This window comes from Heterodontus francisci, chromosome 20, assembly GCF_036365525.1.
Source record: "Heterodontus francisci isolate sHetFra1 chromosome 20, sHetFra1.hap1, whole genome shotgun sequence".
In the NCBI taxonomy this organism is placed as follows: Eukaryota; Metazoa; Chordata; class Chondrichthyes; order Heterodontiformes; family Heterodontidae; genus Heterodontus; species Heterodontus francisci.
In genome coordinates, this window is record NC_090390.1 from 40,636,795 (window position 1) to 40,649,956 (window position 13,162).

A 13,162-nucleotide genomic window follows, 5' to 3' on the forward strand; every position below is an offset into this window, starting at 1 on the left:
GAGACAAGATGTTAACAAGGATTCTCAGTATATTGGCATGTTAATGAATGCTGTGGTCACATTGGCATTGCTCTAAGGGGGAAGGGGGAAGTCAGCAGCTCACAATTAAGGCATATGGCTTTCATACAATGATGGCTAAGGACTTGAAGAAAGGAAATTTTAATTGGTTTGTAAAAAACATATTTGGTACACACGTGAGACTCGAAGTGTGGCTAGGTGTTCTTCTTAATATGTTTGTGGGTGCTCCTACACAGTGTGATCTCTGCGGCAGGAGCTGGGCTGGAGGTAGGTTTCTGATCAGGCAGCCCTTTGACCTGTAATGACTTTGGCGGGCATCCTCTGACTGCCTGAGGCCTGGAAATCCCTGGCTGCCTGGGGGTGTCCTGGACTGGTGCAGAACTCTCCTCAGCCATCGCAGCTACTGAAGCTGGGCTAACAGGCAGAGGGGCTGAGGAGCCGGTGTCTACACTCGGAGTGCTCAGAAGAGAGCCTCCAGATGTGGATGACAGCCTCTCCACCTCCCTGCTCACTGGAGAAGGACCAGGACCAGCTCCTGTTCCTTCTCTTACCTTGCCACTGTTGCGTCAAGCTCACACTCAAGGGGATAGTGTGTCAGTCTGCGCACATCTCTGGGATCTAGCTCTCCATGAGGGTTGCCAAGCTCTCGATGAATGGAACTATGCGACTGAACATTGAGTTCAATAACTTCAGAGCATGACAGGCCTTTTTTTTAATATTTTATTTTTTAATCAGGTGCCTGCTTTTCATGTAGTCAGAGCTACTCATTATTCCGCTATTAACACTCTCTCTGGACTAATGCTTTGTCTTTCACCACAGGCATTAACACACACTTTGCCTTTGTCCCAGGACTGCTTTGTTATTTAATCACCCTCTTCCCTATCAAACACCTTCCCCTTTGTTCTCTCCCCCACCCCCCTCCCCTTCACTTGCTTAAAACCTATTTCTTTTCTTACCTTTGCCAGCTCTGATGAAAGATCACAGACCTGAAACGCTAACTTTGCTTCTCTCTCCACAAATGCTGCCAGACCTGCTGAGTATTTCCAGCACTTTTTGCTTTTGTTTCAGATTTCAAGCAAAGATTTACGCTGAGCAAAGTTTTAAGCTGCACAGCGTTGCAACTGACTCTAAGGCAGGAGCGAATGCAGGGCTGGCAGGCCTTTAAATATGGTGCCAGCACCTGCTCGGGAATCATCTGACGCCGTAATCACTGACTCGCCTCCCACCCTGCAACGTGACTCGGGGGCATCTGCACCTCCTCTATGCAAAATGGCTGACCACTGTGTAATCTCAGTGGAGTGACCACTGATGTAATGGATGAGAACGGCGCCCTTTTCCAGGCCCACCGTCGGTCCCAGCAGTAGGCTTATTAAATTCAGCCCATTGTGTTAACATCAGATTGCTATGTCCAGTGATCGACCGGTTTCTAACTTTTTGGCTAGGTAATTCCTTGAAACTGCTCCAACTCCGCTGATGCTACTCGTGTAAACAGGAATTCTGTCGCATTAACGGCAAAGCAACACCGGAAAAGTGGGATCAGCTCCGAGGAACTACCTGGCTACCATTATTTCATAATAAAGTTTGTCAGATGCTCCAAATAGTCTTATTGTGGCAATATTAAATACTCAGAGGGCAATGCACTGTTGCAGATGCTATCTTTTGGATGAGACATTAAACTGGGGCCCTGCCTGCTCTCACAGGTGGATGCAAAATATCCCATGGTACTTCAAAATAGAGCAGGGGAGTTCTTCCAGGTGGCCCAGCCAATATTTATTCCTCAATCAACATTGCTAAAACTGATGGTTCTTATCACATTACAATTTGTGGGAGCTTGCTGTGTACAAATTGGCTGCCGCATTTCCTACATTACAACAGGGACTACACTTCAAAAGTACTTCATTGGATGTAAAGTGAAGTTTGTAAAGTTTGAGATGTCCTGAGGTCATGAAAGGTGCTATACAAATGCAAGTTCTTTCTCTTTACTATTAACCCTGCACAACAAAAATAATCAAACAAAACACAAAAAGAAACACTTTACTTATGTTTCCCTTTCCCAATTTTCTTTTCTTTATAATGGTCAGTACAATTTTTATCTTTAGTTCGTAGCTAATATATCCTTTATGGTGGATTATACGAATGCGGATTACCAGTCAGTACCCTCACTCAATGGGCAAGCATGAGCAATGTGCCCAGGATTTTCAATTTGTGTGGCTGTTGGGTAAGATGCCCCAATTGTAGAATTAGCCTTTTTACTTTACTAGAAAAATGCTTTATATACCATTACTTATTTTCCCTTCCTGATGTTCTCCCTTTTAACAAAAAGAGTAACTTTAAAAAGTGGAGTTTGTTTGGCTAAAAACTTGCTCCAAAGGTAAATTTGGTAAACAATCAGAAGACAGAAGAGTGAATATTGAGAGATCATGATGTGACCAGGCTCATTTTTCCATGACAGAAAAGAAGGGGTTCTAATTAATTCATCGTACTGCTAAAGGAAAATAACCTCTAATAAAATATTTTGCAATGTGATTTGCTGGATTAATAAATACAAATATACCCGATGATACAATCAGCAATAGGATGAGTTATTGTGTCAATGATCACATCTGACTCATGGCAAACCCAGGTAGGTTTGGTTCAGGTGTGAGGTTAAAATAATAAAAATTTGAGACAGAACTCAAGGTAACGCAAACCTGCCCACTTCTGCTTGTAACAAAAGTGTGATGAGGGCCAGGAAACCAATCCAATTGCAGGAGGTGGCCTGGAAGCACAGCGGGTAAAAGGAAGCAAGAAGGGATGAATCCATCAAGGAAGTGCCTATACACTACTACTAGTGGGCCAGGAGGAGCAGGAATGCTTCCTGCAGACCCAACAAGCTTACCTGTAATCACCCCCCACAACCTGTTTCTCCCCACGAACTCATCCACGATCACTGTCCCCCCCATCACTGACCCCTGATTTGCCCTCTGATCGCCCACTCTCCCCCAACTCCCCAGATCTCCGATTCCTCTCTGATCTCTCCCTGCTGGCCTGCGATCTTCGACCACCCCCACGATTACTCTGATCCTCCCCAACCGCACTCTACCCACCCCAGCACCCCCACTGCACCCCACCCCGCGCGATCTCTACTCGCAACACCCATAAAACCTATCTGCTCCTGGAATGCGGCCTTGTACTGCAGGATTTCCCTGCCCACAGGTAGCCAAGCCCATCAATCAGCTGGCTTCCAGGCAGGAAATTTGTTTTAAAAAAAACACGCATGCCATGGAATTAAAATGCTGTGGTGTTCCCACCCATAACTCCTTCCCCACTCTGAAATCCTGCCCAACTGAATATTGAGACCTAGCAGTTTCCAGGTGTAAGTCTGTGGGAGAGCAACCTTGGCAACCCCAAGAAGATGGTAGAGACCTGCTTGTGGCAGGTCTCCATTGTTTCTGGAAGTTTTCTGGTTTTCTCTGTCAAGGCAAATGACGACAAGGGAGAGGTGGCAGGGCTGGGAGTTCCTTCTCCTTAGGCTGGACTAGAACTTGGTGTTTCAGGTTCAAGGGCAGTTTATTAAATTAGGTGAGAAGTACTGTTCTCCACAAGATGTGAGCCGAACCAGTGGGGTTCAGGCCACCCAGGACAAATGTAAGATTTAATAATATTGTTTTACAAATAGTTGTTTGATAGTACAGGACTTGAGTATTGCTGAAAACAGAAACATTTTGTCGCAGCTTTTCGTCTTGCACTCATCAGGACATATCACAAGAATACCAATGTAAGAGAAAGCAACAATTTATACAGTATGAGAAGAGAGTGCTGATTGGTTGGCAAGTGGTCTCTGATTGGTAGAGGCATTGTCATGGAGAATGCACCAGTTTATGCTGACAGTTAACTGCCAAGCATTGTTTGAAATTTAAACCAGGCAGCTTGACTCTGATTGGTCAAGGCATTGCCCTGGGGAATGAACCAGCGAATGGCTTCATGAAAAAATAGTTGGCAAATTAGTTTTTGTTTGTTTACAAAAGAAACTGAGATGATGTAAATCACGTTAAAACAAAAATGTCAGCTCTTCTCTTTTGTAAACAAAAAAAGGTTTTCACAGTACTTTTTCATGAAGACAATGGTCTGGAGTTTACAGTCAGTGGTAAAGCAAGGACGTTAACTGCTGACGTCGAAATAAGCCTTGATGAGAGATCTAACCTTCTCTCTGGCAAGTATTTCACTGCATGCAGTGGTACTGCAACTAATTGCAGCATTCCAACATGGAGCAGCAGTGATGTCATCAAGGTGTCTAAGCAGCCAATCACATTAAAGGATTTTCAGACACCCCAGCAGGAAACAAAAGCAATAAGATAAAATCACTTTTGGAAATAGAATTTCAGAAAATGGTTTCAGCACAGAAGGAGGCCATTCAGCCCATTGTGTCCATGCTGGCTCTCTGCAACAGCAATTCAGCAAGCGAGTCCCACTCCTGTGCCCTTTCCTCATAGCCCTGCAACTTTTTTTCTCTTCAGGTCCTTATCCAGTTCCCTTTGAAAGCCACGATTGAATCTGCCACTGTTGCACCCTCAGGCAGTGCATTCCAGATCCTAACCACTCACTGCATTAAAATGCTTTTCCTCATTTCGCCTTTGGTTCTTTCGCCAATCACCTGAGATCTGCTTCTCAACCCTTCTGCCAATGGGAACAATTTCTCTCTACTCCGTCAAGACCTCTCATGATTTTGTACACCTCTATCAAATCGCCTCTCAACCTGCTCTTCCTTAAAAAGAGCAACAGCAGCTTCTCCAATTTATCCACGTAACTGAAGTCTCTCATCCCCGGAACAATTCTCGTAAATCTTTTCTGCACTCTCTCAAAAACCGTCATATCCTTCCTAAAGTGGGGTACCCAGAATTTGACACAATACTCCAGTTGAGGCTAAACCAATGTTTTATACAAGTTTATCATAACTTCCTTGCTTTTGTACTCTATCCTCTATTTATAAAGCCCAGGATCCCAATGCCTTTTTAACCACTTTCTCAATCTCCCCTGCCACCTTCATTGATTTGTGCACGTATAACCTCAGGTGTCTCTGTTCCTGCACTCCATTTGTAGAGAAAATTGAAGATTGGGACATACACGTGGGATGAAGGTAGAAGCTAAAATTTTCTGAAAAACATTATTTAAAAAAATTATCATTAAAAGAAACCTTTAAAAATGTACTAATTAATCATTTAAAAACACTCTATGTTTATAAAATTATTTGTTCAGGGCTAGTTCTGTTGTTAAAAATCCATTTTTATGAATAAGATGTAACTTTTTATGGTGTTTCAAACAACGACGTTGAGGCGGGAAAGTTAAAATTCTCACTAATTTCAGTCATTGCCGGCTCTGGGGGTCGGCAGTGGCAGTGGGGTGGGGGCAGTGTGGGGGAAGGAGGTGGGGTCCACAATGCAGCCTTTGTCAGAGCCCTGAGTGACGGAGCCAAATTTCAAGATTTCTGTGCTAGTTTATGCATGCCCGACATCCTGAAGCTTGCTGTCAATTTCAGAGGGTTAATGATAGAGAAAGCTGACAGTTTGACATCAACCCCCACCCACCTACCCACCCCCCCCCTACCCCCCGTCAACATCCCCTGCAAAATCTGGGCCATTGCCTCTTTAAGAACAATAGTAATGTAGAAAATCCTCACCATTTTCTGCCCCTATGCAGCATCTAATATGCTTCAAGTGAGGGATTCAGATTGATTTGACCCTTATTTTATCTTCCTCTGTCGTGGAGGAGACGACCTCCCCTCTGAACTCATTCATTGGGTATTTGCGTACACGTGGCTTGCATCCCAGGTTTCTAAAGGAAGTGGAGTTGGTAATACCGGAAGGGCTTGCCATAATCTTCCAGTCTTCCCCAGATACGGGGGGAGGTGCCAGAGGATTTGAGAGTGGCAAATGTGACACCCTTATTCAGGAAAGGGTGTAAGGATATTCCTAGTAACTATCGGCTGCTCAGTTTAACATCAGTAAGGTTTTAGAAACAATGATCAGAGGAAAAGATCAACAAGCACTTGGAAAGGTTTGAGTTAATTAAGGATAGCCAGCACAGATTTGTAAAAGGCAAATCGTGTTTGACTAATCTAATTGAATTTTTTGATGAAGTAACAGAGACGTTGATGAAGAGAGTACAATGCATGTTGTCTATGTGGATTTTAAGGAAGTGTTTGACAAATACCACGTAAAAGGCTGGTTAACAAAATTGAGGCTCATGGAATAGGAGGCTAAGTGTCAGCTTGGCTAAGAAATTGGTTTAAGGATAGAAAATTGCGAGTCGTGGTAAATAAAAACAGAAAGTTCTGGAAATCTGGAAGTTCTGATGAAAGGTTATCAATCTGAAACGTTAACTCTGTTTCTCTGTCCACAAATGCTGCCAGATCTGCTGAGTATTTCCAGCACTTTCTGTTTTTATTTCAGATTTCCAGCATCTGCAGCATTTTGCTTTGATTTTAGAGTCGTGGTAAATGGTTGTTTTTCAGACTGGAGGATGGTAGACAGTGGTGTCCCAAAGGCTCAGTGCTAGAACCACTGCTTTTTTGGTTTATATAAATGACTTGGATATTGGAATACAGAATAAAATTTCAAAATTTGCCAATGATACCAAACTTGGAGGTACAGCAGACTGTGAGAATGATACCAGTTGACTGCAACAGGACATAGATAGGCTTGCAGAATGGGCAGACAAGTTGCAGATCGAATTTTTAATAGAGAGGTGTGAGGTGATGCATTTTGGCAGAAGGGATAGGGAGAGGCAATTCAGACTAAATGGCACATATTGAAAGAGTAGTTAGCAAAGCATATGGGATCTTGGGCTTCACAAATAGAGATATTGAGTACAAAAGCAGGGAAGTCATGCTAAACTATTTTAAAGCTCTGGTTAGGCCACAGCTAGTGTACAGCATCTAGTTCTGGTCACCACACTTTCGGAAGGATGTGAGGGTCCTTGAGAAGGTACAGAGGAGATTTACCAGAATGGTTCCAGGAATGAGGGTTTTTAGCTACAAAGTTAGGTTGGAAAAACTAAGGTTGTTCTCCTTGGAGCAAAGAAGGCTGAGGGGAGATCTGATTGAAATGTACAACATTTTGAGGGGCCTGGATTGAGTGGAGGTGAAGAGTCTATTCACCTTAGCAGAGAGGTCAGTGACGAGGGGCACAGATTTAAAGTGATTGGTAGAAAAATTAGAGGGGAGATAAGGAAAAACCTTCTCACCCAGAGGGTGGTGGGGGTGTGGAACTCACTGCCGGAAAGGGTAGTTGAGGCAGAAACCCTCAACTCATTCAAAAGGAGTCTGGATTTGCTCCTCAAGTGCTGTAATCTGCAGGGCTACAGACCAAATGCTGGAAGGTGGGATTAGAATAGGTGGATCGTTTTTCGGCTGACACAGACACGATGGATCAAGTAGCCTTTTTCTATGCCTTAAACTTTCTATGATTCTAAAGAGGTCAAGGGAAGATTTGATAGAGGAGTACAAGATTATGACAGATTCAGATACGGTAGACAAAGAAAAGTTGTTCTTGTTGGCTGATGGTACAAGGACTAGGGGACACAGATTTAAGGTTTTGGGCAAGCGATGCGGGGAGGGTGTGCAGAAGAACTTTTTTTATGCATCGAGTGGTAATGATCACTGCCGATGAGGGTGGTGGAAGCGGAGCTGATGAATGACTTCAAAAGGAAATTGGATGGGCACTTGTGAGAAATAAACTTGCAGGGCTACGGGGATAGACTGGGGGAATGGGACTGACAGGATTGCTCTACAGAGAGCTGGCAAGGACCTGATGGGCCAAATGGCCTCCTTCTGTGCCGAAATTGCTCTATGACCTATGGCTCTATGACAGTATGACATGTTATATCATATCATGTCCTACCAATCCTTGTTTAGTAAGTTGGTGCTGAACCACCAACAGAGCATTTTAAAGATTTTCTCTGATGAACCATCATGTTCATAAGATCAACCTTTTCATTAATGCATGCAGTGATATTGCAAGCTTTGGTACCATATTACGAATGTGTTATAGTAACTTTTGTTTCTATTTTGTCATTTATATAGCAGTTTGAACGTGACTTAAGAAGATATACCCACCATGAGAAAAACATGTTGTTGGACAACCATGGTCTATATGACAAAAACAAGGTACAATTGAACACAGCAGATGATATTTTTTGTTTCCATAGATGTGTTTTAAGAAGACTCAAACTAAGTTATAATTGTGGCTAGGGTAAAGGGCATTTACCAGTTTGTCTGTATCTGTGTCCTACTGAGGAAATTACAGTCATGTTTCACCAGAGTGATGCAGTTGTTCTGGATAAATGATACATATGATAAATGCTTAGATAAATGAAACAATTCCTATTTGATGCGTAGTCTGTTGAATGTACTCAGATCTCTAAAATAGCAAAGTAACTTCTTACCGGAACTCTCCCAAACAGATGGGAAGTTGGGTTTCCTAGCCAGTCAGCATCCATTTATTTGGTGCTCACAAGAAATGGAAAAAGTTGGTAGTAACAAGTCCTCTGACCACAGAGAGATTTATTTTTTAAAGTCCTTTCACGGGATGTGAACATTGCTGGCAAGGCCAGCATTTATTGCCCATCCCTAATTGCCTTTAAGTAGGTGGTGGTGAGCTTCCTTCTTGAACTGCTGCAGTCCATGTGGTGCAGGTACACCCACAGTACTGTTAGATAGGGAGTTCCGGGATTTTGACCCAGTGACGATGAAAGAACGGCGATATAGTTCCAAGTCAGGATGGTGTGTGGCTTGGAGGGGAACTTGCAGGTGATGGTGTTCCTATGCGTCAGCTGCCCTTACCCTTCTAGGTAGTAGAGGCCGCGGGTTTGCAAGGTGCTATCGAAGGAGGCTTACCAAGTTGCTGCACTGCATCTTGTAGATGGTACACACTGCTACCACTGTGTACATGTGACGGAGAGAGTGAATGTTTAAGCTGGTGGATGACGTGCTGAACAAGCAGGCTTCCTTTTCCTGGATGGTGTCAAGCATGTGTATTGTTGGAGCTGCATTCATCCAGGCAAATGGAGAGGGATTTGTGCCTTCTAGATGGTAGACAGGCTTTGGGGAGTCAGGAGGTGAGTTATTCACTGCAGAATTCCCAGCCTCTGACCTGCACTTGTAGTCACAGTATTTATATGGCTGGTCCATTTCAGTTTCTGGTCAATGATAACCCCAAGGATGTTGATTGTGGGGGAATCCAGCGATGGTAATGCCATTGAATGTCAAGGGGAGATGGTTAAATTTTCTCCTGTTGGAGATGGTCATTGTGTGGTGTGAATGTTACTTGCCACTTATCAGCCCAAGCGTGAATGTTGTCCAGGTCTTGTTGCATGTGGACACGGACTGCTTCAGTATCTGAGGAGTTGCGAATGGCACTGAACACTGTGCAATCATCAGCGAACATCCCCACTTCTGACCTTATGATGGAGGGAAGTTCATTGATGAAGCAGCTGAAGATGGTTGGGCCTAGGACACTACCCTGAGGAACTCCTGAAGTGATGTCCTGGGGCTTAGATGGGGTTGTCCTCCAACAATCAAAACCTTTGTGCTAGGTATGATTCCAACCAATGGAGAATTTGTCCCCCGATAGCCATTGATTTCAATTTTGCTAGGGCTCCTTGATGCCACACTCAGTCAGATGCTGCCTTGATGTCAAGGGCAGTCACTCTCACCTCTCGAATTCAGCTCTTTTGTCCATATTTGGACCAAGGCTGTAATGAGGTCAGGAGCCTAGTGATCCTGGTGGAACCCAAACTGAGCACAGGCTATTACTGTTTAAGTGGTGCTTGAATACATTTCAATGACATCTTTCATCACTTTGCTGATGGTCAAGAGTAGACTGATGGGGCGGTAATTGACTAAATTAGATTTGTCCTGCTTTTTGTGGATAGGACATACCTGGGCAATTTTCCACATTGTCAGGTAGATGCCAATGTTGTAGATGGAACAAACCCCTTTTTACAATAGGGTGGATGTTAGCTTGCAGCAGATTTTAAACCATGCTGGCGAGTTAATTCCCTCTGCCCCACTCCACATCAGAATGAGGAGTCAGCAAATGTAAGTGTTGGACCTCATTAACATGCCATTTTCCTGTCTGGGTAGTAAAAAAACTGCTGGTCTGTGGAAAATCAGGTGGATCTTGGCTGCCCATCAACAATCAGATAATTGTGGGGACAGGGATACTGGGGACATCTTGCGGTAGGGAATGGTGGTGTTCTATTCCAGAAAGCCAGTTGTTGAAGGATATAACTGGAGCCAATCTTTACACACTTTTATATTTATTTACAGAGTTATGTATTATAAGCATACACCTCTTAACCCAACAATCACAATTTTAGTCTGTGTCTATTTACAGGAGCTCAAGTGAATCCCTAGTGAATACCCACCATCTGCATAAAATTAAACACAATTAATATACAATTAACAGATTCCCTTCTCTCTCTGAATAAAAAATTAAAATTAATATGTTGTCATGCAGACCCCCACCTGCCAAGAATGGGGCATATTAATTTTGTCATATGAACATTGATTTTAAACTGTTGCTGGAGTGAAGAATTGACTTATTTGAAGATCACCAGCCACTGGGCTGGAAGTACATTTGCATATTAAGATATGTTGCTTGTGGAGACAAAGGACTATTCCCTGCTCCAATTTACCCAAATGGATTTTGATCACTAGATATTGAAGGGGTAAGGAAGCGCATTCCAGGGCCTGCTAAGATCATACAATCCACAAAGCCAGGACTGGTTAAACCAGCTGGTCATATGACCAACTGGCTGGTCCAAGTTTTTTTAAACTAGCCACAGGACAGTTTGAATTCAGAAGACAGTTTTAAACTGAAGATGGAACAAGGAAGCCTCTCTCTCTCTCTCCCCAAGCCACCGGACTCATGGAAGACACGTAAACCTCAAGAGAGAAAAGACTCCTACATTGGAACAAGTTGAAGCATGAACTGGGCCCCAACGATTTGCAAGACTTACCGGCATCCAAAGACTCCACATTGAACTCAAAGGACTGTAACTACCAGATATTGCCTCAAACATTTCCCCTTTAGTTCTTCTACTTTTTCTATCTCTATCTGCGTGTGTGTTTATTGCGTATGCATGCTCGCTTGGTCACGTCGCATATTCGTAGTTGTTAACTGGATTAGAGTTTAAGATGAATAAACTTCACCCTTTCTTGTTTAAATCTAAGGAAACCTGTCTGATTTCTTTATCTTACAATTGCAGCAGTGAACAAGGATTCACTAAGGGGGAGCTAAAAACATGGTGTTTCTAAAATTAAACCCTGTTATGGTTAAACCAGGCAAAGGTTGAGAGGGAACCCTAGTCGTCTCCTCACCTGGTCACAACAATGTATAACCAAAAATTTCAAAACAAATTGAATCAGAATTCTCCATATTCTGTACAAAATATTACCTTGCAAGATGCAGCTCCTCTAGGATGCCTAACAATTTCTTCATACATGAATTTCTTTTTGAAAAGCAATCCGACAGGTGATGAATTGCATCCACCCATTTAATTTTAGAGATTTCCTTTCTCTCCAGCATTGTTTCAAGCCAGCAAGGTCAATCCGTAACCTTTTCTCACATGTACTTTTTGTAGCGTGTACATTATGCCACAATGAATGATTATCTACATAACATTCAATGGGTATACTATCTCCAATCTACCCATTGTACAGAGTGTCACTTAAAATATTTAACAGTTAGAATCCCATATCCATTACCTCCACAAGAGCCAGTGTTTCAGCAGCTAAAATACTTTTTATTTTTTATTTTCTTAGCTTTCCAAGCTAAAGGACAGCATTTCTTATTCTCACCCATAAGAAATATTATAACACTGCACTAGAATACCCATCAGGAAGATTAGCATGCGAAGCATTGCTAAAGATGACCAGTTTCATGTTCTTCGAGCCACCTAAGAATGCAAACTTAAGTATGCATTTCTCCAGATTTTCTTTAATGTGTAACCACTCAAGCTTTGCAATTGCTCTGGTTTTTCTTTAGATGTAACACCACTTTCTGTGATGACCAAGCACAATTAATCAGGATGGAAGTAACACTCTCTAAACAGGATTTTTGATTTAAAGTTATTCCAAACCTACTCTGCTTAATATCTAAACCAATATATTTAAAAGCCTCACTAGCTTGACACCCAATTTTAAATTCTGCTCTAATCTTATTAATAATACATTTCTCAAATTCTACCGCACCACCCCATAGGAAATCAACAACATGCATCATGAAGATGACTGAAAGTTTTCCTTTATGATACCAATAAAACATTTCGGGATCTGCTTTTAGTTGAATACATCCTATTTTTAGCAAAACAGATCTCACTGAAAAATACCACACCCTGGAAGCATCACTCAGGCCTTGGATGGATCATTTGTTTAGTTTCCATAGTTTTCCTTCTGCATCTGCTGTCTCTTTGGGCAATTTTGGAAACACTTCTCTCTAAAAAGTGGCGCCCTGCAGAAATGTGGCTTTTATGTCGATTTTTTTTTTATTCATTCACGGGATGTGGGCGTCGCTGGCCAGGCCAGCATTTATTGCCCATCCCTAATTGCCCTTGAGAAGGTGGTGGTGAGCTGCCTTCATGAACCACTGCAGTCCATGTGGGGTAGGTACACCCACAGTGCTATTAGGAAGGGAGTTCCAGGATTCTGACCCAGCGACAGTGAAGGAACGGCGATATAGTTCCAAGCCAGGGTGGTGTGTGACTTGGAGGGGAACTTGCAGGTGGTGGTGTTCCCATGTATTTGCTGCCCTTGTCCTTCTAGTTGGTAGAAGTCGCGGGTTTGGAAGGTGCTGTCGAAGGAGCCTTGATGCATTGCTGCAGTGCATCTTGTAGATGGTACACACTGCTGCCACTGTGCGTCGGTGGTGGAGGGAGTGAATGTTTGTAGATGGGGTGCCAATCAAGCGGGCCGCTTTGTCCTGGATGGTGTCGAGCTTCTTGAGTGTTGTTGGAGCTGCACCCATCCAGGCAAGTGGAAAGTATTCCATCACACTCCTGACTTGTGCCTTGTAGATTGTGGACAGGCTTTGGGGAGTCAGGAGGTGAGTTACTCGCCTCAGGATTCCTAGCCTCTGACCTGCTCTTGTAGCCACGGTATTTATAT

At 43.1% G+C, this 13,162-nt stretch overlaps 1 protein-coding gene across 1 annotated transcript in view; it reads left to right on the forward strand.

The window, feature by feature from the left end:
* The window catches only part of dntt (deoxynucleotidyltransferase, terminal), a 308,067-nt gene that overhangs the window by 189,688 nt on the left and 105,217 nt on the right, over positions 1-13,162 (forward strand). The window contains exon 10 of the mRNA XM_068053279.1: positions 8,078-8,161. Coding sequence (XP_067909380.1) covers positions 8,078-8,161 — 84 coding nt within the window. The remainder of the gene's footprint in view (positions 1-8,077; positions 8,162-13,162) is intronic.